The 27,321-nt window shown below is 45.8% G+C and overlaps 1 protein-coding gene across 27 annotated transcripts in view; it reads left to right on the top strand.

Moving 5' to 3' along the window:
• Nucleotides 1-27,321, top strand: part of RBFOX1 (RNA binding fox-1 homolog 1) — a 1,291,038-nt gene that overhangs the window by 1,167,493 nt on the left and 96,224 nt on the right. For all 27 annotated transcript variants that reach the window (XM_048494240.1, XM_048494237.1, XM_048494254.1 and 24 more), the window contains one exon: nt 1,513-1,755. In XM_048494240.1, the coding sequence (XP_048350197.1) occupies nt 1,513-1,755 (243 nt within the window). The remainder of the gene's footprint in view (nt 1-1,512; nt 1,756-27,321) is intronic.

Below are 27,321 nucleotides of genomic sequence, written 5' to 3'. Positions count from 1 at the left end.
TTCTCGTTGCTTTAAAACTGTTTCCAAATAGTTGGCAATTTCAATTTTAATTCATTGTCCAGGATGTGGCAGCCCCCTTTTTCGGGAAAGTCAGCTCCTGATGGAGTCCGACAGGAAGAGGGCTCAGCTAGAGGGAGGGGTGCCCACTCTGCACCATGACTGACCCTGGGTGCAGTTGCGAGGAGCAGGTGACCTTTGGGCCAGGCAAGCTGATGGAGGCAAGAAGAAAGGTGGCCTAAAAATGTCATAACAGTGTCATCAAGAGTTATACAAGGACCAGCAGTTATGGTGGTGAAAATAAGAAGCTACACTATTGTACTGTCGAAGGCTTTCATGGCCGGATTCGACTGGTTGTGGTGGGTTTTCCAGGCTGTGTGGCCGTGGTCTGGTGGATCTCGTTCCTAACGTTTCACCTGCATCTGTGGCTGGCATCTTCAGAGGTGTATCACAGAGGGAAGTCTGCTACACACTGTGTCCAGTGAGAAGGGAATGTGGGGTATATATTGTCCATGTCCCACGGTGGGGAACCAATCAGTAAGTGCTTTGGGTGGAACTTGCTATGCAAAGGTGTGGTTGACAGTATTGTATTGTATTATATTGCAGGTGGGGGTTTTCAGTCCAGGGAGTGATTCACATTTGCATTCCCTGCAGCAGCAGCAGTATTGGCGAATGTAAATCCTTTGTCTGGGTGGAGTCCATTGTCCATGAACCTAGCATGCCTCTGGCCTTTGCTTCTGGTGTTTTTAATTACTGGTAGAATTAACAGTTAACAATTAACAAAGAATTAACATTTAACGAAGCATTGGATGGTAATGTAACTCAGGCATTGATTATGAGAGAAGTTATGCATTTATTTAATTTGTGTCTTTGTTTTCCAATCACAAATTGCCTCACTGATCCTCAGTAACATTCAGTATACAGATAATTATGTCGTTTGATCATGCCAGCGCTATTGTGAATGGGTTGGGTGGCCTGTATCCAATGTGGTGCATGTTTCAGATCTGGACCTGGGAGACCTAGTTTGAAGGCCCAACTCAGCCATGGGAACTCACTGGGTGACACTGGGCAGTCACCCACACTGGCTTGAGCCTCTGTGTCCTGTCCTCCCAGAGTAAACTGGTTGGTCACTGTGGGAGGCAGTTTCAGGAATGTAGCCATGTGGATCTGTAGTTGAAGAGCTAGATCCAAGCCCATAATACCATAAAGACCAGCAAGATTGTTGGGATGTAAACTTTGACTCTTGACAACTGATACTCTGAAAATCTCTTGGTCTCTCAAGGTGCCACTGTGAAACAGGATGCTGGGCTAGACGGTTGATGCAGAAAGGTTCTTCTTATGTTCTAAACCAATCTCAGTTTGTTGTGAGGATGAAGTAGAGGAGCAGAAGACGATATAAGCCACTGTGGGGGATCCCTGTTGGGGAGAAACCAAGTAAACAAGCGAATCTGTCAGACAACCTTAACTATCTTAACCGCCTTTTCCTTGTTCTTCATTTCTTCCCCTCCTTTGCAGGGTAATCAGGAAGCAACAGCTCCTCCTGACTCAATGGCACAGCCTTACGCCTCGGCCCAGTTTGCTCCCCCCCAGAACGGCATCCCGGCAGAATACACCGCGCCCCACCCCCACCCCACCCCAGACTACGCCGGCCAGACAACAGTCCCAGAGCACACGTTAAACATGTACCCACCTGCTCAGACGCACTCCGAACCCAACGCAAGCGACGCCAACGCACAGACTGTCTCAGGCACGGCCACGGTAAGTATGGGGGACAGCACCCCCCCCTCAAATGTACATAAATATTTATTTGCAAATTGAGTTAAAACCTCAGATCTATCAGGAGCGATGTTCTGTCCTGAGCCAAGACCTCTCTTCAACTTGAGCTTGTCTTGACTTTTGGAAAAGGAGCAAATACTTGCAAAGGTTCAGTTAAAAAACAACCCCTCATTGAAAAATGTTCACGCTATTGTTTTAGGATGTCTTTAAAGTGCCAGTTTTAATTTCATAGATGCAAGCTGAGATTTGGTCGCAAAGTTGGAATACTGTGTGCTTCTGTTTATCTCTTGTTCCTACTCTTGATAGATATTGCCCTAGGAGGAGAGGTGTGGCATCAGAGGCGTAGCAAAGGGGGAAAGCGCCCAGTACACTGGTGCATCCTCTGCCCCCGCCACGCCCTGGAATGCCCGGCCATGCCCCTGGAACGTCCCCGGAACGCTCTCACCATGCCCCCACTGTGTTGCGCGCACACCCCTTGGAGCTACACCTCTGCGTGGCATAGAAGTCATAATAACAATAATAATAACAGTAATAATAATGGGGTAATTGACTGGTGAGGTGAGAGCATCATGTACTTCACACACTGGCCAATAGGTTTTAGACCTTTACCTGGTTCCTAAGGGACTGGCGCTCGGGTGCCCAGCTGGTCGACTCTGGGTATTGCCACTGTGCCCTCTGAGCTTCTCTGCCTGAGAAGATCAACATACATATATTGCATTTCCAGACAAATATGTCAAGGAAGGTCAACACTCACAGAGGAGAATTGGAGAGGAGAATTTATGTGAACGAGTTTGGTTTAAGCTTGGGGGTTTGCGGGGTGTGGAGAGGGGAGGTTGGTTGGTTTGTGCCGAAGCAAACAGAATGAAAAATTTTGTGCACCAGGGGATTCCGGTAGTTGAATTCTCTCTAATGAGCTATTTATTTTTATCACTGTTAAGCCACACGGTACCTTTCGGTTTGCTTGGATATCATCCTGCTTCTTTGTTTTGGGTTTGCTTTAAAAGGTAGGAAGGGCGGCTGTCATATTTTTCTTCTTCCCAACAGCCATTATATTTTATGCTTCTATCAAGTTGCTGCTTATTCACTGATAAAAAACAGTCCCACTTGTTTGGCTGTTCAATCTTCCTCACAAAAACAAATGGTTTATGGGGGAGTTTTTGCTCACAATTTACTTGATTTCTGTTATTTCTGCTTTCTACGGGAATCGGAACGGGGGAAAAAAACTAGAGGTAATACTGGGCTGTTGGTTTCGTGGATAATGTCTTCTGGCCTTTCAAAAATTCCCCCCAACACACTGTGTCATTTTTGGTGCCATGTGGCTGTAACATGGCTATTAACATTAATTTGGGGAGATCAGTACCAGGGCACATGTGTTTCATCCGGACAGCCCAAAGTTCAGTCCCCGCCACCACCAGTTCAAAGGATTCCCCGTAGTAGTTGGCGGGAATTTTCTGTCTTTGCTAGCAGCCTTGAAGAGCCACTGTCAATCTCAGCATCTGGCTGAACCAGGTAGCCCACTGCATAAGAAAGCTCCATATGTTTGTATAATAAGGTATCTTAAACAGCTGTAAATTCATTGCAGGGAACAGAATGTGCATGAAGGAAGTCCCAAGTTCAATTCCTGCCATCTCCCATTCAAAAATCTCAGGTAGTTGGTCTTAGGAAACATTTTTCCTGAAGAGCAGCTGCTTTCAGAGTAGGCGACTGTCGACAGATGAGAGCCAGCATGGTGCTGTGGTTGAGAGCAGATGGATTCTAATCCGGAGAAGTGGGTTTGATTCCCCCACTCCTCCACCTGAGTGGCAGAGGCTTATCTGGTGAACCAGATGTGTTTCCACACTCCTACATTCTTGCTGGGTGACCTTGGGCTAGTCATAGTTCATTCAGAACTCTCTCAGCCCCACCTGCCTCACCAGGTGTCTGTTGTGGGGAGAGGCAGGGAAAGGAGCTTGTAAGCCACCTTGAGTCTCCTTACAGGAGAGAAAGGTGGGGTATAAATCCAAACTCTTCTTCTTCTTAGTGTCATATAAGGCCACTTCATGATGTAACAGTAGCTATGATATCCCTAACCTTTTCTTGCTGAGTTTGCAAACTAATCGAGAGTACAAGCACTTTTTAAGTGTGGATGAAATTTGATGGCTTCAAGTTGCTTTCATCTTGGACAATTAATTGAAACAGGTACAGAAAAGTTAGGTTAATTACTTTTTAATAGAGGCTAAGAGTGGAGATTGGCCTTCTTATCTTGCTATATCAGATGCGACTCATATGCACATGCCGGCTGGTTTATGAGCACTTGTATTGATTATCTCATTTATCTAGATAATAGTCAAGATTCAGGGAGAAAAAGCCGTATTTGAGGTGGCCAATTAATGGATTTTGTACTGCCTGTCACTTGCCAGGGCTAGCACACACACACCCTTTTTGTTCCTGTAGATTATTTACAGACACAGATAGCTTTCCCATTTCTCCCCATCCTCCTCACTGTGAGCCCTTATCTGTTTGCCTTAGTTGTTGACCCAGACCACCAGTAAGATGATGTCACTTCCTGTTTGAGCAGTGAGCTACCTTGTCCTTTCCAGGTTGCAAATTTGCCTGTGCTGAGTAGTGTTTTGATGAGATTCTTCCAGCCTCTTAGGATGATTCTTGATATTGTAAACAAGAAACTTAAGTCCTCTCTTTCAAGATGCAGGCTCTGCTCCTACTTGTTTACTTAGCACATGGAATTTCCCCAGCTTATTGGTGTGACGAACAGCCCGTAATACAATAAATATCCCCTGGTTTCCAGTAATCACTGATGGAATGACACTATGCTAAGACGTGTAAGTGTGTGTCTACATATTCTCTACCTCCTTCTTAGCATCTGGTTCTCAGCCGGTCCCTTTATTGAAAACTTCCCTCTCCTAAGTAATGATTGAGATGATATCTCACTACTCGAACAGATGGGCGTTTTAACCTTTTGTCGTCTGTTGCGGAGCTCCAGCTCTTTGCATAGTTGGTGTGTGTTGATGTACCTAGCTCAGTGAATGATTATTCATGGGGAGGGATATTGGATGACCATCAAGTGTACACCTAAGCACTATCAAGAATGGGATACTGTGGGTAGGGTAGGGTAGGTGTCTTACAATGTGGCAGATTTGGTGCAGGAGGGTGGGACAGTGGTAAGGGGCATCTACCAGAGCAACATGAGTTGTCTGAAATCAGATTAATTCTATAGCATCTTCCTTCCAGAAAGGAAGGAAGGACATAGGGCAGGGGTCTGCAACCTGCGGCTCTCCAGATGTTCATGGACTACAATTCCCATCAGCCCCTGCCAGCATGGCCAATTAGCCATGCTGGCAAGGGGATGATGGAATTTGTAGTCCATGAACATCTGGAGAGCCGCAGGTTGCAGACCCCTGACATAGGGAAAGGAGTCCCATTCCATCTGCATGGGGTTCCGCAGGAACTGGTTGGTCTACCCAAGCAAGGGCAGCGTCATTGAACTGGTGTCAGGGACGGCACCTGCCCTCCCTGGAATCAAACTATTCAGACCTCAAGGCCACACCTGGTCAGGGGGGAGCATCCTTTCATATACCTATCTATCATATGTGAATGGACCTTTTGTTCTAAAGCTCTGTGCTTAGTAACATATCTAACTAGGCGACCTTGCCTAGGGCCTCCAGAAGAGGGGAGGGAGGCGCTGAGGCTCAGGGCAGAATACCACTTTGGCCTTGAGACACTCAGTACTCCATAACAAAACTTTCCACACCTTGTTGTTCTATTAATCTTTGGGAAGATGGGAGGGGGTGTTCAAGGAGAAAAAGAAGGGAATAAATGTGTCTGCAAGAGCCAGAAGCCCCAGATCTGGCTTCCTGCAGGTTGAGTCCTTGTTGCCAACCCAATAATGGCTTCTGATTCCATATCCAGAGTCAATTTATTGATTGATGTGCCAAGACCTAATAATTGGCGATCCAGCTTCTTCTGTTAAAGAGCTGGATTCTGGATCCCTGGTCACCTTGGATAAGGGAACTGGAAATTCTGTACAAGCAGGGTCAATTAGGAACGAGGGAATCAAATCTAATGTGGGACTAGTGTTACAATGATATTGTTATTAGAGGGGCTCTGTTCATCAGGGTGCAAACTGTAATTGAATCACTGTGTTTACCCATCTGTTTGGAACTGGGTTCCTCACGCCAGAGGACTCAACTGGAGGTGTGCAGCACCTTCACTGAGAAGAAGAAAATCCAGTTTTCAGCAAACTGGCAAGCAAGGAACAATTATTTAATTGAACTCGGAGAGACTATCAGTTGCCTGTTTCTGTTCACCGCTGTACCCATCTGCTCAGATAGATTAAACTTTTGCTGCAGTCCTGTAGATGTTGGGAGTTTTTTGTGCTAAAGAAATTCCAGTTTGATTCTTTTGTCTTGCAAGGTTTATTCCTGATTTAGCCCTGTTATAGTCCAAGCCATGATTTGATATTTAGAGGGTTTCCATGCATGGATGTCTCAGACATGGGGGGGGGGGGGGTTAGGGGCTTTTTCAATATTAGGTTTGCGTAGACATGATTCAGAACAATATCCTCCCCAGGAAAGGAAAGAAAGAGGCACTGGTATTTAGGTAGATTGAACTTATTAAACCAATGAAGAGTAAAAAAGCAAGACAGACGAGGCAGACTTCAAATGGCAGAAGTCTTGACTTTGGCATATTCGGTTAAGAATACTTTGGCAAATTAAATGAGGCAATTTGCAATCTTTTGGAGGGAGGAGAAGGCAACATGTGGAGTGAAAACCACACGGAGGATAGCAATAGGAGGGCGAGTGAGATTATAGTTGCCTGTCCTGAAGAGCAAATATTGTCTCTGTGGTGTAATAGGTAGGCCAGGAGGGGAAAATTTGACTCTGAAGCTTGGCTGGGGTGTTGACCCCCATTTCCTACCCTTTGGGGAGTGGGTTAAGCAGTTACCCCACTGGAGGATGTTCTGCAGATCAGACTTAGGCTCCTTCTGCACATGCAGAATAATGCACTTTCAAACTGCTTTCAATGCTCTTTGAAGCTGTGCGAAATAACAAAATCCACTTGCAAACAGTTGTGAAAGTGGTTTGAAAACTCATTATTCTGCGTGTGCGGAAGGGGCCTTAATTTGTGCAGGAGAACCTGGTGAAGCATGCCGAGATCCGCCTTTAGATTTACCTACAAGGCCCCTTTAAGAACATCAGAACATCAGAAAGAGGCTGCTGGATCAGACCAGAGTCCATCTAGTCCAGCACTCCTACTCGCAGTGGCTCACCAAATGCCTTGGGGAGCTCACATTCAGGATGTGAAAGCAATGGTCTTCTGCTGCTCCTGCTGCTCCCGAGCACCTGGTCTGCTAAGGCATTTGCAGTCTCAGATCAAGGAGAATCAAGATTGGTAGCCATAGATCAACTTTTCCTCCATAAATCTGTCCAAGCCTCTTTTAAAGTCATCCAGGTTAGTGGCCATCACCACCTCTTGTGGCAGCATATTCCAAACACCAATCACGCGTTGCGTGAAGAAATATTTCCTTTTATTAGTCCTAATTCTTCCCCCCAGCATTTTCAATGTATGCCCCCTTTATAGCGGCTGTTGTTTGTGGGCACAAGTTGGGCAGCCAATGTGTTTAGTGGCTAAGAGGAGTGGACTCTAATTGGGAGATTTCTCACTCTTCCATGTGAGTGGGGGACTCTTATCTGGTGAACTGGATTTGTTTCCCGCATCTACACATGAAGTTTGGTGGGTGACCTTGGGCCAGTCACGGTTCTCTCTGAACTCTCTCAGGCCTACCTACCTCACAATGTGTCTGTGGTGGGGAGAGAAAGATAAGGAATTTGTAAATAGCCTTGCGACTCCTTATGGGAGAGAAAGGCGAGGTATACAGCCAAACTCTTCTTATCTTCTTCTTGGGAACGGGGCCTTTCCAGTAGTAGCACCATGACCTGCCCTCAAGAATTGTGTTTGCCACTATCATTCATCAGTTTTGAGATGCTGGCCTAGCCAAGCCAGCAACAAGGAGGACAGAGATAGTCATTTTTCAGATGTGTTCGTTTGCGTCTTGGTCGTCTTGATGTGAATGTTAGATTTCCTGGATCGCAGTTTGCTTTGGGGTCACAATCACCCTTTTGAGGAGCGATGGCAGACTTTGGTTTACAGATTGAGTAAATAAATAAAGAATGCTGGCTGGTGAGCAAATTTTGCTCACTGATGCGTTCAAAAGATCCTCTTCATCTTTCTTTTGAGGAATTCCTAACAACCCAGATGTGGGTGAAGGAAAAAAAAATCTAATACCTCGACCTGCATTTCTACAGCATCAGAGCACAAAAGCTGAACATTTCTCTGAGCAGGAGTATTCAGAGGGCAGCAGATTCCCCAGAGGGAAGAAATTATTCTGCATTAGAGTAGTCTAGATATTATGTCAGGCCGCTCCGATTAAATGGGCTTTCCCCCCTCCTTTCTCTGGCTTCAAAACACATGGAGCTCTTCAGTGCTAATAATGCAAACTCTTCAAAAAAATTTAACGGAGGGTGGATTTTATTGCTTAATGCTGTTTGAGGTCAACACAATCTGTTATATTGTTTAAAAGAGCTGTTGGTTATATGTGTATGTTATTTATGTTGATTATAGATGTGTGTAGAGCTGAACAGCTAAATAAGTTAGTGTCATAAAGTTGGAAAAGACCACAAGGGCCATCAAGTCCAACCCCCTGCCATGCAGGAACACACAATCAGTTGATTTAACTCTATCTGCAAACAAAGTTAAATGCACTAATGAATAAATAAAACAAAGACGAGAAAGGGAGAAAGAGATTAAAGCAGCATTTCTTTCTTGAAAGGAGCTTGTAGGCCACCTTAAGTCTCCTGACAGACGACAAAGGTGGGATATAAATCCAAACTCTTCTTCTTGGACGGGGTCATGGAGTAAAAACAGAGGGACTTGCCACAAAGCAGTGGAGCAAGAACCTCTAATCTACTCCACTGTAATCCAAGTGTCCGTTATTCTTCAGCTTGAAGTGTTGATCATACAGAAAGTGTATTCTATATTATTGCCACAAAAGAACATAAGAGCGAGCCTGTTGGATCAGACCAGACGCCGTCTAGACCAGTGGTTCTCAACCTGGGGGTTGGGACTCCTTTGGGGGTCAAACGACCCTCTCACAGGGGTCACCTAAGACTCTCCTCATCAGTGTTCTCCACCTGTAAAATGCATAAATGTTAGAGTTGGGGGTCACCACAACATGAGGAACTGTATTAAAGAGTCACGGCATTAGGAAGGTTGAGAACCACTGGTCTAGTCCAGCACTCTGCTACTCGCAGTGGCCCAGCAGGTGCCTTGGGGAGCTCACCTGCAGGAGGTGAAAGCAATGGCTTTTTGCTGCTGCTGCTGCTGCTGCTGCTGCTGCTGCTGCTGCTGCTGCTGCTCCCGATCTTCTAAGGCATTTGCAATCTCAGATCAAGGAGGGTCAAGGTTGGTAGCCATAGATCGACTTCTCCTCCATCAATCTGTCCGAGCCCCTTTGAAAGCTATCCAGGTTAGTGGCCGTTACCACCTCCTCTGAAAGCATATTCTAAACACCAGTCACATGTTGCGTGAAGAAATGTTTCCTTGTATTAGTCCTAAGCATTTTCAATGTATGCCCCCTGGTTTTAGTATTGTGAGAAACAGAGAAAAATGTCTCTCTGTCAACATTTTCTACCCCACGCACATAGAAAGTATGAAAAGCTTCATTCTGTATCCACCTACCAGATTGATTACCCCATGTGAACTTCTGCAGTAATAAATTGGAGGAGACCTCATATTGTGGCTATGGAGCAATTGCTTTTAGAAGGAAAGAGTGGAGAAAGAAAAGATGAGTATTTGAGATTTTAATCCACCGCAGGAGTTTCTAATACTATGATTTTAATATAGGCACATAAGCGGTGCCAAAAGGGGAAGCATACTTTTATATTTTACGAGCCACTTTAATAATCCCTCGTGAGCAACTAGTGTAATGCTAGCAAATATATTTAATTGTGATACCACTCGGTAAAATATAATAATCCTATATGCACAGTGACGCATTCAATTCCTTTTTAAAAGCACCTTCTCTGAAATTGAATTTGCCGTCGCTGCCCCGAGTCTATCCACTGCTGCGATTTTATATACCAGTTCTTTACAATTTCCCATGTGGTTGCTAGTCCTCATTAAAAGTTTTGAGCCTTTTATATGTGCACAGAGCACATTTATTAAAAACTATATCTATAGCTAGGTTCTTCTACCAGAACCATGGAAATAATTCTTCTCTTGCGGGAAAAGGAAACACAACATCTAATCTGAATGTATAAATTAGGATGCCTCCAAAATTCTCATTCATATTTTCCCCACATTCTGAGTTTGGCTTGTCTCCCAAGTGGAAACCAGTTTGGGAGAAGCGTGCACTGGCTCAGAGGACTGCAAATGTGCCGTCGTTTTGCTTCCTTTCCTCTCTGTAGTTCATGGATGTGCACATTCACACGGATAAAACACTGCAAAGCAAAAATAAATATTGATGCATTGGTTCATAGGGTTGCATTTAGATTCATTTTGAGTGGTGTTTGGCCAACACGGAGAAGCTCGTGTGTATGATTGAACTGAGAGTGACAATCGAAACATTCTCCAAGTCTAGAATGGCTTTTTGAACGTCTCCTAGTTAATCCCGACCTAAGAGGTGTGAAATGCAGTGTAGACAGCAGTTCTGGGAAATAAACCAGTAAAATCAGGGTGTTCTAATTCATGTTTCCAAAGCCCCTTCCATCCCTCTGTTGCATCAGAGGTTGGCTTCACATGAAGGAAGGTTTGTCACCTCCATGTCTTGTCTTCTGCATCCACCATCTTTTCAGAGTCCAAGTGGATTTAGCTAAACCAGAATGATCCAAAGTATCTGAAGTCCACAGCCAGCATCCCTTGGCAAATCATTATGTTTTCCACTTGATACCAACCAAATGGTGACATCAAAATTAAACCATGTTTTGGGACAAAATTACTCAGGCTTGGCAGATATTGAGTGAGAAGACTGGAGGGAGAGGAAGAGAAATGAGTTTGTAAGCCACCTTGAGTCTCCTTACAGGAGAGAAAGGTCGGATATAAATCCAAATTCCTCCTCCTGCTCCTCCTGCTCCTCTCTTCTTCTTCTTCTTCTTCTTCTTCTTCTTCTTCTTCTTCTTCTTCTTCTTCTTCTTCTTCTTCTTCTTCTTCTTCTTCTTCTTCTTCTTCTTCTTCTTCTTCTTCTTCTTCTTCTTCTTCTTCTTCTTCTTCTTCTTCTTCTTCTTCTCCTTCTCCTTCTCCTTCTCCTTCTCCTTCTCCTTCTCCTTCTCCTTCTCCTTCTCCTTCTCCTTCTCCTTCTCCTCCTCCTCCTCCTCCTCCTCCTCATCTCTCAGATGTCTTTATTTTAGGAAGAACCAAGGAACTAATTTGAAACTCTCCCCCACCTCACCCCCCACCCCATGGTAATAGTTACTTTTGGCCCGACAGGTGGCATGGTATAGCCCAATTTCATCAGATCTCGAAAGCTAAGCTGGGATGGGAGACCTCCAAGAAAGATTCAGCAGAGGGAGGCGATGGCAGACCCTTCTCACTTGCCATGAAAGCCCCTGCGTAAGGTCCCCATAGGTCAGTTGTAACTTGACGACACTTTATATGCACGATAGTTACTTTTGAAGTTAAGATGCTTGCGATGGGTCAGGTTAGCAATGTGCATTGATTTCATCAAAGAGGCAGCTTGGAATTAGGCAGAATCGATAGTCTGACTCCGCCTTTCTTTCCCTGTCTTTCCATTTTTATCCCAACAACCCTCCAAAGAGCCCAGGCCTGCATATATAGTATGCACTTCTCCCTTTTGTTCTCACAAAAATCCAGAAAGAATTTTTCCTCCTCCTCCTCCTCCTCCTCCTCCTCCATAATTGTTAACAACCATAGCCTACCTACCAAGCCCTCAGTCTCCCACGCTGCTCCAGGAAATGTGGGAAATCCTAGCTTAGCTGCATCCCTTCATCCGCAGTATGAAAATTAAGTCTTGGCCTCCTTACCTGCGTTAACCTTGAATGACCTCTTGTCCCGCTGTGAAATGGCTGGTTCTGAGACAGACTCTTCCCCAACAAAGTTGACTTCTTGAAAGACAACCATGGATTGTTTGTGTAATTGCACTCTTTTGTGCGGTGTGGTTGGGCGGGTTCAGCTGCACTGTAATCAATAGCCTTTTATCTTTATTTTTACTTTGATCACCTTAAAATAGCAATGCACCTACCAGAAAACAGAGAGGGGAGAGGGGAGACAAGGTAATTAAATTTGGCAGCTCTTTTCTTGACGGCTGTGTTGTTTTTGTTTGTTGTTGTTTGGAAGTGCCTCTAAAGGTGTCAACTCCTGTTTCATTGAGTGAGGATTCACCTTAGTTCCAGCTGCTTCTGAATATGATCTAAATATTTTATGTGGAATCTGTGCACAAGGAGAGAAAGAAAAGGCCCCTGGGATCATAGAGGTGTATGCTGGGAATGCCAACATCTCTGGACTAATTGTGTGGCTGGGAATGCAGCTGAGCATTTCTGAGTATCTTATTTTTTATGCATTTGAAAATCCTTTGGAACTCCTTGTAATGTATTGGAAATGCTTGCTAGAGCGTGCCATAGAGTGCCCCCCCCCCCTTATAGGCCGTTTGAACATTAAGGTGTTGAATAAAGTTGTGACATTGTTGAAACAAAAATGGCAGAGGGGACCACCCTGAGAAATCTCACTCCAGGGGTCTGCAACCTGCGGCTCTCCAGATGTTCATGGACTACAAATCCCATCAGCTGATGGAATTTGTAGTCCAAGAACATCTGGAGAACCGCAGGTTGCAGACCCCTGCACTAGACTTTTTGAAATTGTAGCCCTCAGGGTGCCAGTCACTCTGAAACAGTCGCCAAAAGTCTGGGAACTTTGGTCAGGATTTCCTAAGACACTCCTGCTAATTTTACTCTATTTAATTTCATTGTCAAGGTTGGTTTTTACTATGCTCTGGAAGAAGAATTTAGGCCCAAATATACAAGACCAAATTGAATAAAAATTAAGCGTTGTGCTAATTGGAAGTTAACTTATTTAAAGAAAGGAAAGTGTGTGATCCAACTTGAAGTTTTACAGGGTTCTGTAATCAGTCAGATGTCATAATAAGAGCACAGAGTTGCACCATTTAGAATCATAGATTTGGAAGAGACCACAAGGGCCATCAAGTCCAACCCCCTGCCATGAAGGGACACGTAATCATAATAATTTGCTATCCTGCTGAAGGCCCAAATTGTCGCTACCCCAGAATGGTGTTCTGCAACTTGGGAATACAAACCTTAGCAGCGGCGTTTGACAGTTCAGCCTTGCCTCTCAGTGATCCATCTTTGTATTTAAAAGACAACCTAATATGTCAAAGTTATTCCAAGAGTGGCCGTTATTGAAAGCGTCGCGGTTATAATTGTTGCTCAACATTGATGGCCCAAATACAGTTCTTAAATCCTGGGCTTCCCATTTGATCAATCTCCTCTTATGAGATCATAAATGCCGGCAGAACTAAAGGTTAATGAAGTGTGGAAGGTTGTAAAGCAAAGTAGCTAACCTGAGAGATCGTAAAGGTGTTTTTGTTCCTCAGGCGGTGAATTCCAAAACCATGCCAGATTTGGGCACTGGATTCTCACCCTTATATGTTACCCTGTTGGAACTCTGAACAGAATTCATACTGCAAAAAATCCCCCAATAGGTGGGGCAATGCTCAAGAGTGAAATAGAAGAAGAAGAGCTTGGATTTATATCCCCCCTTTCTCTCCTGTAAGGAGACTCAAAGAGGCTTACAATCTCCTTTCCCTCCCCTGCATAACAAACACCCTGTGAGGTTGGTGGGGCTGAGAGAGCTTCGAAGGACTGTGTCTAGAGCCCAAGGTCACCAAGCTGGCATATGTTGGAGTGCACAAGCTAATCTGGTTTCCCAGATAAGCCTCCACAGCTCAAGTCACAGAGGGGGAATCAAACCCGGTTCTCCAGATAAGAATGTACCTTCTCTCAACCAGTATACCATGCTGGCTCTCAATAGGTTTATTCTCCTTTTCTAGTTGTTCTTCCATTCAAGTTGCATTTTATGGAGCATGAGTGATTGACGAAACTTTCTGCCGTAAGATAAAGGAATGGCCACTGGCTTAGATGGCTTTTGAAAAAGAATCCAGGAGGCTCATAACTATCCTGTTTCCCCAAACATAAGACATCCCCTGAAAATAAGACGTAGTAGAGGTTTTGCTGAAGTGTGAAATATAAGGCATCCCCAGAAAGTAAGACGTAGCAAAGTTTTTGTTTGGAAGCATGCCCGACTAACAGAACACAGAAAAATAAGACAGCCCCTGAGAATAAGACATAGCGCATCTTGGGGAGCAAAAATTAATATAAGACACTGCCTTATTTTCGAGGAAACACGGTAGCAGCCATGACAGCTAACTAGTTTCTAGTGGCTGATCAGAAGCCCCACCTGGCTCTGTTCACTTTCTTAAAAAAAAGGTGTTGCTGGGTGCAGTGGCATATTTCCCTAGGGATAGGGGCTACCCTGTGTCCTGGGCGCCATTGATCTGGTCACGTGGGAGGCGCAAAATCACCCCCCCCCCCTCACATGACCAGGAAGATGATAAGGCAGCAGGAAGTCCTGCTGCCTTGTCATCTTCTGGCACCCTTGGCCCCTTCCATGTTGTCATGTGGCACCACTCCCGAGCTTATACAGGCAAAGGCCCCAGTACAGAGCCTTCCAGTTGCTTCTGTCCTCCCCAGAGCAGAGGAGCCAGGAGGGGACGAGGCTCAGGGGTGGGGCCTGGGGTGGGTCCCGGCCCAGGCATTGCATAGGGGAGGCGCATGGAGATGGATGTCTCTGGGCACCATTTTCCCCCGGTATGTCTCTGGCTGGGTGTGGTGTTCTGGTCTGATACTCTAACCACTACATCTGACTTCTGATGGCTGATTCTTACTGGAAGCAGAAAAATGGGCTTGGTTGGGCTTTAGCTGCCCTAGCAAGACCATTTTGTTCCGGTCATCGGTTTTTGAACGACTGTGTGAGTTAACAAGAAAGGAAACATTTAAACATTTCAATCCAGGGAGCGAGAGAACTAAGGTGAACTGGATTAGGACATTTTCCATTGCATCCTGCTCCTAGTTTTTAATACAAAGAAATTGAAACCATGGGGAGTGGCGTCCAAACTGCTGATATCGTGTGCGTATGTGTTGGCTATCATATCTAGAACTTCCAATAAACTTTGTTTTTTTAAAAAAACCCAACAGAATTAGAGAAATATTGTGTTGACAGAACAGCTGGAGGGGAGAATAAAAGGGAGTGAGGGGGGAAAAAATCACACGCGCACATATATACGCACCTCCAGTAGCATGTCTGAAAATAATGTGGCTCGTAATGGATTTTGTGGGGGTTGATTGTGTTTTTATGCAATCGGTCAAACTAGAAATCCAAATAATGAAACCTCAGCGGGCCGGTATATCACGTTAAGGATTTATGAATCATATTGTCAAGCACTGTTTTGTATTACAAAGTATGGGATTTTGATGATAACATGGAGAAAGTGCCATATATTAGCGAACTCATACTGGTTTTATCAGGTTAGGAGGCATTTTGCATCCGGCTCCTAGGCACATACCCCCTCCCTTGTTCTTTCCTTATTTATTTTTCCCTTATATTATTCTCACATTGAATTATACTATAAATCATCCACAGCTGTTCGTCGGTTACAGACATGGCTGACTTCTGCTTGAAAATGGGCCATTCTTTCTCTCTGTGTTTTTTTGCTCTCTAATAAGTTTTATCCCTTCCTTTCCTACCCGATCTACCGCATTTTATCCCATCCTTAGCTATCACGTCGTCAGATCTGATCTCCTTTTTTTCTCCAATCCGGTGAGGTTATTTTTCTTCAACCCTAGACTGTGAGAGGCAGAGGCGTAGCAAGGAGGAAAAGCACCCGGTGCACTGGTGCGCCCTCCGCCCCTGCCCCACCCCAGAACGCCCCTGGAATGCCCCCACCCACCCCCAGAATGCCCTCGCCACATCTCCACAGGGGCGCACACCTGGTGCGTCAAACGCCCCCATCCTCTTGGAGCTGCGCCTCTGGTGAGAGGTCTCCCACATCTTGGTCTGGTACCCCTAATTGTTACACCTCCCTGAGAAAGGTAAAAGGCAAATACATCCCTACTATATTTACTTGCAAGGAAGACAACCCTGAATGTAGGACAACTCTGCCCCAAAAATGTTATCCACAAAGGTGTATTGATGGATATAACTGCAACTTGTACTCATTCCTTTTTTGATGACATACTTGGACATAAACCTACCCTTGTGTTTAAGTAAATATACTATATTCTGGGTTACCATCCAAAGCATCTGTGGGAGTAAACCCTCTTCAACTTCATGGGTCTGGATTCACAACATACCTGCGTAAGATTGCATTTTCCTCCTCCCAATTTTGAGAGCTGTGTCGCAGCCTCCAGCATGACAGAACAAATAAATATGACCTGGTTGTGATATGAGAACAACCTATCCACAAAGGCAGGAGACCATTTGAGGTGGCCGTAAGCGCATGTTCTGTATCTCTGAGGCCCCTTCCGCAGATGCAGAATAATGCACTTTCAATCCACTTTCACAATTGTTTGAAAGTGGATTTTGGAATTCCACACAGTAAAATCCAGCTGCAAAATGCATTGAAAGCGGATTGAAAGTGCATTATTCTGCATCTGCGGAAGGGGCCTGAGAGCCAGTAGGGGGAAGTGGTTTACAGCTTGGAACGGTGCCTGGAAAACCCATCTTCAAACTCCCACTGTGTTTGGTACGACAGAGCCGGCCAAACACCCTATTGTTGTGAGGATAAAATTGGAAAGGGAAGACCATGGTCACAGGAGGGATAAAATTGGCACTAGATGTCTGGAGGTGCCTTTTTGACCAGCCCGGTTCCTGTAGATGGAAAACATAACTTTGTTTAACATAGTAATTCTTGCTTGCTGCTCACATCTTCTGGGCACCCATGACATTTACTGCTGTAACACAGCCAAAGCTTGGCATCCGATGCCCGTGCCAAGATCCAGATTTTGCCCACTTGAACGTGAGATAACAAAACCAGGCTCTCATGGTCTGTTTTATGATCCTGAACCCAGCGTCCCCCTGAGCTGGAAACCTTCATTTACCTGTGACTTTCCTGCCGCCAGCTCCTTCCCAGAGGCTCCCAGCTTCCTGCGGGGTCGTCTGTGTGTGACCTTTCAGTTCTGCCTTTTAGCTTTCGCCAGGTGATTGGAATTGGCAAAGACGGAACTAGCAGCAGGGCTGTTATATTGTAAAAGACTTTGGGATTATTATTTTTTAAAAAAGGAAGATTGTTTTAAAGTCTTTGACACTGAAACTTCTGTGGAGCACGTTTTGTTCCCTCCCATTTCTCTGCGCAGTCGTTTCCTAGGCTTTATGGCATCTTGGGATCTGCTGGGTGGGAAGGGGCCAATCTAACCAAAGTTGTGTGTTTTCTCTTAGATGCAGCAGAGGTTGGGTGTGGTTGATTGCAATGTGCAGTGGGTTTTTTCATATCTTCCACTGGAACAAGGGCTGCCCAGAAGATCTGCCGGCCACATCTTTCTCCAGAAAGCCAGTGTGGTGTCATGGTTAAGAGCAGGTGGATTCTAATCTGGAGAACCAGGTTTGATTCCCCACTCCTCCACCTGAGTGGCAGAGGCTTATCTGGTGAACCAGATGTGTTTCCACATTCCTGCATTCCTGCTGGGTGACCCTTGGGCTAGTCACATTTCTTTGTGACCTCTCTCAGCCTCACCTATCTCACAAGGTGTCTGTTGTGGGAAGAGGAAAGGAAAGGAGCTTGTAGGCCACCTTGAGTCTCCTGACAGGAGAGAAAGGTGGGGTATAAATCCAAAACTCTTCTCTCACTCTTCTTCTCTTTCTTTATGGAAGCTTGGACTAGGAATGGGCCACTTCTGAGTGAGGGCACCTACTGAGCGGGGGCATCGGTGTGCAAGGGAAGATGTGTTTTTTCTGTGGATTTGCTTGCCAGATTTGGCCATGGCACCTCGTGCCCTGGCTGATGTGCCTTCTGCTCACCTCACATTGCATCTTAAGCAGCGCAGGGTTCTTACGGAACTCACTGCTGCAAGGTGTGTTGATGACATCTGACATACGTATGCATTTTTAAAGAGTTGGACAGATTCATGGATCTGGGCTAGCATCAATAGCCATGAGAGCTGAACAGACATTTTAGCCTCCCCTCAGCCTAGAGCCTCATGTGTGGCACTGTTCACAAATGGAGTTCCTGCTGGCAGAGATCTGAGGCTCCTGTTGCTTTGAACACACATTAAGCTGTCTTCTACTGAATCACACTATTGGCCCATCCAAGCCAGTCTTGTCTGTTCAGGCTGGCAGCAGCTCTCCAGGGACTTAGCTCTTTTAACTAGAGATGCCAGCAGGGTAGTTTACCACTGAGCCATGGTTAGGGCTGTCAATCACCTAGCGGCGCCTGGAGATCTTCTGGAATTACAACTGATCTCCAGGTTCAGAGATTGGTTCCCTGGGAGAAAATGGCTGCTTTGAATAATAGAATCATAGAGTTGGAAGAGGCCCATCAAGTCCAACCCCCTGCCCTGCATAATCAAAGCACTTCTGACAGATGACAGATGGCCATCCAGCCTCTGTTCAAAAACCTCCAAAGAAGGAGACTCCACTACACTGCGAGGTCGTGCATTCCACTGTCGAATAGCCCTGACGGTCAGGATGTTTTTCCTGATGTTTAGGAGGAAGCTCTTTTCTGCACCTCGAACCCATGACTCCTGGTCCTAGTCTCTGGAGCCACAGAAAACAAGCCGGCTCCCTCACCAAACTGAGGGTGGACTCCACAGCATTATACTCTGTTGAGGTCATCTCCTTCCCAAGCTCCACCTCTAAACCACTAGGAGTTTCCCAGCCCAAAGCTGGCAACTGTGGCTTAGCCAAGGCCTGGCCAGTCGTGACTTCTGTCCATCAAAGGGACACCAAAGACTGCTGAGTCCTGGGCTGGTTTCTACTTGTGGCCACATGGAACCTCCCACAGTACGAGGCGATGCCCTTCCATTTGTGTCCCATTAGAGGCTAACAAAAGGATATTATGGAACGGGGAAGCGATACGGGGAGAACAAAAGGCAGTTCGGGATTTGCAAATCGTCTCTTCTCTCCGGGTTTCTTGGGATTTTGGTCTTAAGATAACAGGAAGCCAGTAAAGACTTCAGAGGCATCTAGCTGAACGCGGTGCTGTAATCTAGCTGCTTCTTTTTTTAATACATAAAGGATGGGAAACATCAAATGATCGGTGCCTCCAGCCCTGTTTTTGTTTCTCTCCCCCCCCCTCACCCCGCCCCATTCAAAACGTTCTGTCTCATTTGAAATGCTGCTTTTGTGTCAACTGCCTGGCGGAGAAGGGACAACGGCTAAGCGAAAACCCACGCTGTTTTCCCCGGCATCTGTGGTGGAAACAAGAGAATGGGTTCAGGGCAGGTTGCCGCACACACTGCCCGTGTGAAGGATCTTCTGGGCAGCCCTGCCACAGTATTGGAAGTGCAGGGGCGGCCATACAGAGTCAGACTAATGCCAGCATATAAAAGCCCACCCGTGGCTAGCAAGAAAGCTCTTTCATAACTTGCCAGGCCTTTGATATCATTGAGGGCCTCGGCACTGTAAACAGGCACCTGTGGATTCATTTCAGAGCTAATTGCTTTTGTGGACAGCCAGATTGGAGGCAACGGCCCACCCAGCGCAATGTTTTTTTTTGACCTGTGCTTGGCCAGCTGTCTCAAGGTCAGGAAAACCTTGTTTTTCCCACTTATTTCTGCAGCATTTTAGCACTATTTTTTATATCATCTAAACACAATTTATCCCCCTCGCCCAAGGTTTCAATTTTGTTGGCAGTTTTTCTAGTGAACTTTGTGAACCATAGAGGGGAAAGATGACAGCTGCAGTCGCAACCCTAGTATCCAGGAGCTGTAAACAAAATTTGCAAGTTTCAAACTGAACCTGAGTTGGCACAACATTTAGTGAAGACTGAGCAAAGCAGAATCAACATTCCCTGCTCCGTTGAGCATCTAAATGACTCACTTTGTTTTTCCAGTGTGGTGTGGTGGTTAAGAGCAGGTGGATTCTAATCTGGAGAACCGGGTTTGATTCCCCACTCCTCCACCTGTGGCAGAGGCTTATCTGGTGAACCATATGTGTTTTCCCACTCCTACATTCCTGCTGGGTGACCTTGGGCTAGTCACAGTTCTTCAGAACTCTCTCAGCCCCACCTACATCATAAAACGTCTGTTGTAGGGAGAGGAAAGGAAAGGAGCCTTGAGTCTCCTTACAGGAGAGAAAGGGGGGATATAAATCCAAATGTATTCCTCCTCCTCCTCCTCCTCGACTTGGTCCCCCAATGGTCACGAGATAGAAGAGCACATGATGTTAAAGACTGTTGAAGGCTGCAGTTAGAAGCACAGGGTTGGAATAGTACCTTCCCCCCATTCCAAAAAAGAAAGATCTCGGCTCACCTCCATTCCAGAAGTATTTCTATTTGGGAGGGAATCACACTTGGAGCTGCTGTTTTAAGAATGTAAAAGAACAGAGCTCCAGTTATGGCTCAGCCCTGCGCAAACGAAAGGAGGTGCAGCGGGGTTTCAGGGAAAGGTGGTGATCCTCTAATGGGTCAAGCACAGCAACCCTTTCATCATCTTGTCACTTTTTATTTCCTTGCAACATCCAATGTAGCAATCAGCCATTCTTTCTCAGCATGGCGCTCGGCATTCAGCAAGCTGGCTCAGTGGTAGGCTGTATAAACACGGACTCCAACAGGAAGGAGTTTTATGTGTGTGACATTAGTCTTGTTTGCAGGGGGAAATGCTAGACTTTCGAGTCCATTGCAATTGGCCCAAGGTGAACACACCACACGGTCCTTCTGGCAGACATTTTGCATGGGCCTTATCATCCTTCTGTACATACAAATGAACAAAGGTGTTTGCTGGAAGAGTCCTGAGATGGTCCAAACAACCAGGGATTGGGGAGGAACACACTGTCTATAAATCTGAATTGAGAAGCTAATTCCATAACATAGAACTTCTCGAAATGTATTCTTCGAGGGGAGGGGGGGTTGCAGCTGAAAAATTCCAATTCTGCCATGAAATTTCATGTTGTCCTTGTTATGTTTGTGTTCTTGTGATGGCCATTGTTTGTAGAGGAATGACTAAGGTCTTCTGAAAATTTCCACCATTCGGATTTATGTTTCTACTAGATTTATACTCCACCTTCCTCCCCTCCTTGGTCATCACTAGGAAAGGTGGTAGTCTTGTCAGGAAGAGCCTTCCAGACATCAAAGGGGCTCTGTTATGCTAATGGACCTTCGCCCGCCTCCCAACTTACCTTTCACACCGGCCTTGAGAAAGTAACGGCTATAGAATTCATGTCCTATTTCACTGTGCTTTTGATATGGGGTGAGAAAGAGGGAGTGGGGGGAACTAGGGAGGGATGAAAGGTTGTTCCCGGAGACGGTTCCTTAGAACTGGCTTCCTATAGTTATGCCAACTGATGTCTGTCAAGAAAGACTTCTGATTCAAAGATCCAGATTTGGTCTGCAGATCTGGACCTTGATAGCTGATCAACAGATTTCAACACTGAAGTTTTCCTTCCTTCCTTCCTTCCCTCCTTCCTTCCTTCCTTCCTTCCTTCCTTCCTTCCTTCCTTCCTTCCTTCCTTCCTTCCTTCCTTCCTTCCTTCCTTCCTTCCTTCCTTCCTTCCTTCCTTCCTTCCTTCCTTCCTTCCTTCCTTCCATCCTTCCTTCCTTCCTTCCATCCTTCCTTCCAACCTTCCTTCCTTCCTTCCTTCCTTCCTTCCTTCCTTTCCTCCTTCCTTCCTTCCTTCCTTCCTTCCTTCCTTCCTTCCTTCCTTCCTTCCTTCCTTCCTTCCTTCCTTCCTTCCTCCCTCCCTCCCTCCCTCCCTCCCTCCCTCCCTCCCTCTCTCCCTCCTCCGCTCTCCCTCCTTCCCTTCCTCCCTCCCTCCCTCCCTCTCCCTCCCTCCCTCCTCCTCCTCTCCCCTTTCCCTTTCCCTTCCCTTCCTTCCTTCCTTCCTTCCTTCCTCCTTCCTCCCTTTCCCTTCCTTCCTTCCTTCCTTCCTTCCTTCCTTCCTTCCTTCCTTCCTTCCTTCCTTCCTTCCTTCCTTCCTTCCTTCCTTCCATCCTTCCTTCCTTCCTTCCATCCTTCCTTCCAACCTTCCTTCCTTCCTTCCTTCCTTCCTTCCTTCCTTCCTTCCTTCCTTCCTTCCTCCCTTCCTCCCTCCTTCCTTCCTTCCTTCCTTCCTTCCTTCCTTCCTTCCTTCCTTCCTCCCTCCCTCCTTCCTCCCTCCCTCCCTTCCTTCCTTTCCTTTCCCTCCCTCCCTCTCTCCCTCCCCCCCTCCCTCCTTTCCTTCCTTCCTTCCTTCCTCCCTTCCTTTTCCTTCCTCTCTCCCTTCCTTCCTTCCTTCCTTCCTTCCTTCCTTCCTTCCTTCCTTCCAACCCTCCTTCCAACCTTCCTTCCAACCTTCCTTCCTCCTCTGCTTGAATTTTTCTTGGTGCAAAATCCAACCGGTTAGAAGTTTCTGTGGCTCTCTAAAACAGAAAAAAAAAAGAGACAGATTGTTGAATTGGTGAGATAAATTGGCTAAAGAGGAGTTAAGATAATTTCTCGGAGCCAAACTGCATATGTGTAATTTTCCCGTTTTCACAGTTCACATACTTATCCTAGTCTGCAGCTGGACTTTTCAGTGCATCATGTGGAGCCCGTAAAACGTTGTCGTTGTCTTCCTCTGTCATTGTTTTGGTATATCTTGCAGAGGGTCTCTTTTGCTAACCCTCATTTCAAACCTCTGTTGTCAATACTCTCTAGAGATATTCAAGAGTATGAGCAGATTCATCTAAAGCAGGGCTGGGGAAAAACCAATTGGCCATGCTGGTAGGGGCTGATGGGAATTGTAGTTCCTGAACATCTGGAGAGCCACAGGTTCCCTACCCCTGCTCTAGCTACAGCTTGATTGGGTCCAGATGGTGTCGCGCTTCAGAGGGAACACAAAACAGTCCTCAAGCTGTGGGGCTTAATTTGGACCCATTTTCAACAATCCTACGATCAAAGTCTAGCATCTGCTATAGGAATAGGGTCATCATACCTTGGTGAGTTCCAAGCGGTTGATCTTCTCAACATCTTTTGAAGGATCAAGGCGTTTTAGCACCATGAGGTCGAGGATAAACCCCTCTAGGTTGATCTTAAAAATCTCTAGGAGCAGCAGTGGCGTAGTGGTTAAGAGCAGGTGTACTCTAATCTGGAGGAACCGCTCTGCCACCTGAGCTGTGGAAGCTTATCTGGGGAATTCAGATTAGCCTGTGCACTCCAACACACACCAGCTGGGTGACCCTGGGCTAGTCGCAGCTTCTCAGAGTTCTCTCAGCCCCACCTACCTCAGAGGGTGTTTGTTGTGAGGGGGGGAGGGCAAGGAGTTTGTCAGCCCCTTTGAGTCTCCTTACGGAAGAAAAAGGGGGGATATAAATCCAACTCCTCCTCCTCCTCCTCCTCCTCCTCCTCCTTCCTCTTCTTCTTCATGTGTAGGCACCCCTCACCACTTCAGGGAGCTCATTCCACAGACAAGAAGAGTGTTGGTGGAGAAAATCTGAGCTGTGATCAATGTCAGTGGGGGGCATTGCCAGTAGGGGCACACAGGGACGTATGGGAGGAGATGGGTCATCAGATATGCATGCTCCAGGCCAGGTCAATGCTAACTCCTTCATTTAAACTTGGAAACAAACTGTCCACTAGTGAAGTGGTTTCAAAACAGGCAAGATGTGCTCCTGTCAACTAGCCCCCGGCAGTAGTCAGGGTGGTCTTTAGCAGAATCTAAGAAAGCAGAATTCAGTGTAAGGCAGTTTCATTTAAACAAGATTTAACATTACTATATGGTCTACTTTATTATCAGAAGGATGCCAAAGAACCCAACAGGCCCAGAGCACCATCAGCCAAATGAGTGGATATTTTTCCCCCTTTGGGAATTGGGGCCTTACCTGGGCTTTTGTCCTTCAACAAGGGAACGTCCTTGCCTTTGCCAGACCCCTTTCGCCACCATCTTAGAGAATGGCCTCCCTCCTTCTGAGGTGGCTTTTACAACCCAGTCTTCTGCGTGCCAAGAAGTAACAGAGCCACTTCCAAACCTGGAGAACGTTCCAGATGAGCGAGGGCCAAAAAGGAGCACATAAGTTTGCCAAAGAGTATCCTGTATCACAATTTATGTTCTTTTTTTAGCAGGCAGCAGTGCAAGCAATAATAATGTAATTAAATGAATGAGTCTTCATTGGAGAGGTTGGCTAGAACGCCATTCATCTTGCCTGCCTAGACAATGAGGATTTTTTAAAAGTTCAGATAATGATCAGGTCATGTCTACTGACATTTGTGACATGGGAGAAGAAGAATAGTTGGATTTATATATCCCCTTTCTCTCCTGTAAGGAGACTCAAAGGGGTTGACAATCTCCTTTCCCTCCCCCACCCCCCACAACAAACACCCTGTGAGGTGGGTGGAGCTGAGAGAGCTCCAAAGAACTGTGACTAACCCAAGGTCACCCAGCTGGAATGTGTTGGAGTGCACAAGCTAATCTGTTTCACCAGATAAGCCTCCACAGCTCAAGTGGCAGAGCAGGGGAATCAAACCCGGCTCCTCCAGATTAGAGTACACCTGCTCTTAACCACTACACCACGCTGGGAGGGTGCTAGTTATCTCTTTGGGTGGAAAAGTTTCCACAGTGGCTTCAACACCAGCCGGGTAAAATGCCACCATGCCCCCTTGTAAGGAGCCCAGGCACCATGAATCAGGACCTGTGTCCACCTTTAAGTAGACCAGCAGCCATTTTTGGCATAGGGAGACAAAACCATTCTCCAAAGTAGTAGCCTTGGATGGAAATCATTCGCTCGGCTTTTGATTTCATGGGAATTTTTTTTCTTCCACTAACCCAGCATCATTCTAAATTGAGAAAGTGCTACCTTTAAAAAAAAATGTTGATTTAGAATGCATTATTTTGCAGGTCTCTGTACGCTTCAATATCATTATTATTTTTTCCTTGCTTGCCCGACTGTGTGTGCGTGTTTGCGTCTATACATATGTATATATAATTTGTCCTGAACCTTTCTCAATTGCTTTTTTATCAGGCTTACAAATCAAATCAAATAGGTATATTGCAAAAGCTGGCCGTTATTCTATCCCCCCCTCCCCCGCTTGCGCTTATAGCACAGTGTATTGGGTTACGTTGGCCACCCCGGCTATTCTCGCTGGATTGAAAGAGAAGATCCGTAGGGGCTGTAAATTCACTTGGCTTTCCAGCATTACTGCTTAAATCAAGAGGCCTATTCAAGAGATAGAGCAAGTGTTCATTACACAAATCAATTTGGTCAAAAGAACCGTACAGTGGGTGCTCAACCAGCGCTCGCATAATATTGTCAACTTAATCAAATAATGCCTGGAAGACATACACAAGGCTCTCTCTCTCTCTCTCTCTCTCTCTCTCTCTCTCTCTCTCTCTCTCTCTCTGTGTGTGTGTGTGTGTGTGTGTGTGTGTGTGTGTGTGTGTGTGTGTGTGACACACACACTCACTCACTCCCCCTACCCCCAAGAAATAACCTGACTAGTTCATCAGGAAAATAAAATAAAATGGTTTTGATTTTTTTTTCCTTTAAAAAACGGAATAACACCAATGCACTTTCTTGGACAAGCATGCACACAAAGGTTGTGACGAATGGACTGGACCGTTGGTGAATTCTGTCAAATTGCTGTTGACGTTTTGGTCTTGGGACTACATATTGACACCCCAAAATGATGCGGAAGAATCAAGGAAAGGTTTGCATGTAATGCAACATTGCTGGGGAGAGAAACAGAAGTGAAAATGTAACGTTGGAGCGTGCCTACAGTTTTGCAGTAGCAAACCGTGGTTTGCCAGTTTACCAGAAAGAGAAAGGGAGGTTTAGACAGGTGGATTTTTAATTCCATTTTGAATGAATTAATTCCTGGTGTCTGTCCTAATTTCCAAGTCTTACTTGATACTCTTTCTATCCATGTTACTGTTGGTTGCATGAGAATTCATAGCACTGCGAGTTAGGAATGAGTCCTTGTTCCCTGTTTCATATTTATGTCATTGTTTTTCATATATTTGGGCAATTCCAGTGCTCTGTGTCTATCCATTGGGTTTGTCACCTTGAGTGCATGGGGTACGCTTCTTGCATGGTTTCTAAATGCTCAGTATTCACTCCTCAGGTGGACAAGGGATATGTTACATATTAATATGCCGCGCTACATGCATCCAAGAAACATGTGTTTGGGGGCAAAAAAATCATTTGAGGAAGCAAAAACTGATGTACATAAAATATGGAATTGTGAAAATAAAGAGTCGTGAACTCGAGGTTTGCAGAAGGAGGGGCTGAAATCACAAGAAAGGTTTTTGGATTAGAATCATAGAGTTGGAAGAGACCCCAAAGGCCATCAAGTCCAACCCCCTGCATTTCAGGAACACACTCCTGACAGATGACCACCCAGCCTCTCTTTAAAAAACTCCAAAGAAGGAGACTTCACCATCCTCCGAGATAGTGCAGTCCACTGTCAAACAGCCCTGGTGGTCAGGACATTTTTCCTGATGTTTATGTGGAATGTCTTTTCCTTCACCTTGAACCAATGACTCCCAGTCCTAGTCTCTGGAGCAGCAGAAAACAAGCTTGCTCCCTATTTGACATGGCATCCCTTCAGATATCTAAACATGGCTATCATGTCACCTCTTCACCTTCTCCTCGCCATCTAAAGAGCAGACGTGAGAAACCCAAAGTCATCCCTCCATGGGGTACAGAGACAGCTGACTGGGGAGAGAGGAGATTTGCCCGGGCCCTTGGGATGGCTTTTCTCCATACCTTGCTTTCTTCTCAAGCAGGATTATGCTCCTCATCTCAAAAAAGCAGGCAGGTGGGAGCATAAAAGCAAAATATTGAACGTATAGGGAGGGGCGTCCCCTGCCTGAAAAGCCAGAGTTTGTGCCACGGGAAGGCATGCAAATTGGCTAAGGAATGATAAATTAAATTTGACATACGAAGACACATTCCTTTGTGAAGATGCATGCATGCCCTGCGTAGTGTTTCTCTGCCCATTTGTCAATACTTAAATCAAATTGCGCCAAGATTAAACTTGTGTAGCTGCGCCTTATTGATTGAGTTAGAAATGATTATGGAAAAATGAGCCCCAGAGCCCCAGATTAAAGTAGTTGTGAAATGCACTCAACAGTCTTCAAAGCAGCAGCTTAGGTTCAACAATTGGGAAAGGGTGGGGGATGTTTGCGAAACGGGAGCTGGTATCTTCAGAATGCTTAAGCATATTTGTTGGAATTTGGCTCTAACAATCGCTTTATTCTTGGGTGACTTCTTGGTTTCTGAGTTAACGGTTGCCGCTGTGGCAAACGATTTGGGAGACACACTCTCCCCACACCAGCATCCCACAGTTGTCGATAGCCCGAGTA

The sequence above is a fragment of the Sphaerodactylus townsendi genome, linkage group LG04 (genome assembly GCF_021028975.2).
Source record: "Sphaerodactylus townsendi isolate TG3544 linkage group LG04, MPM_Stown_v2.3, whole genome shotgun sequence".
In the NCBI taxonomy this organism is placed as follows: Eukaryota; Metazoa; Chordata; class Lepidosauria; order Squamata; family Sphaerodactylidae; genus Sphaerodactylus; species Sphaerodactylus townsendi.
The sequence above is the reverse complement of the archived record's forward strand: the minus strand, read 5'-3'. Positions and strand labels throughout refer to the sequence as shown.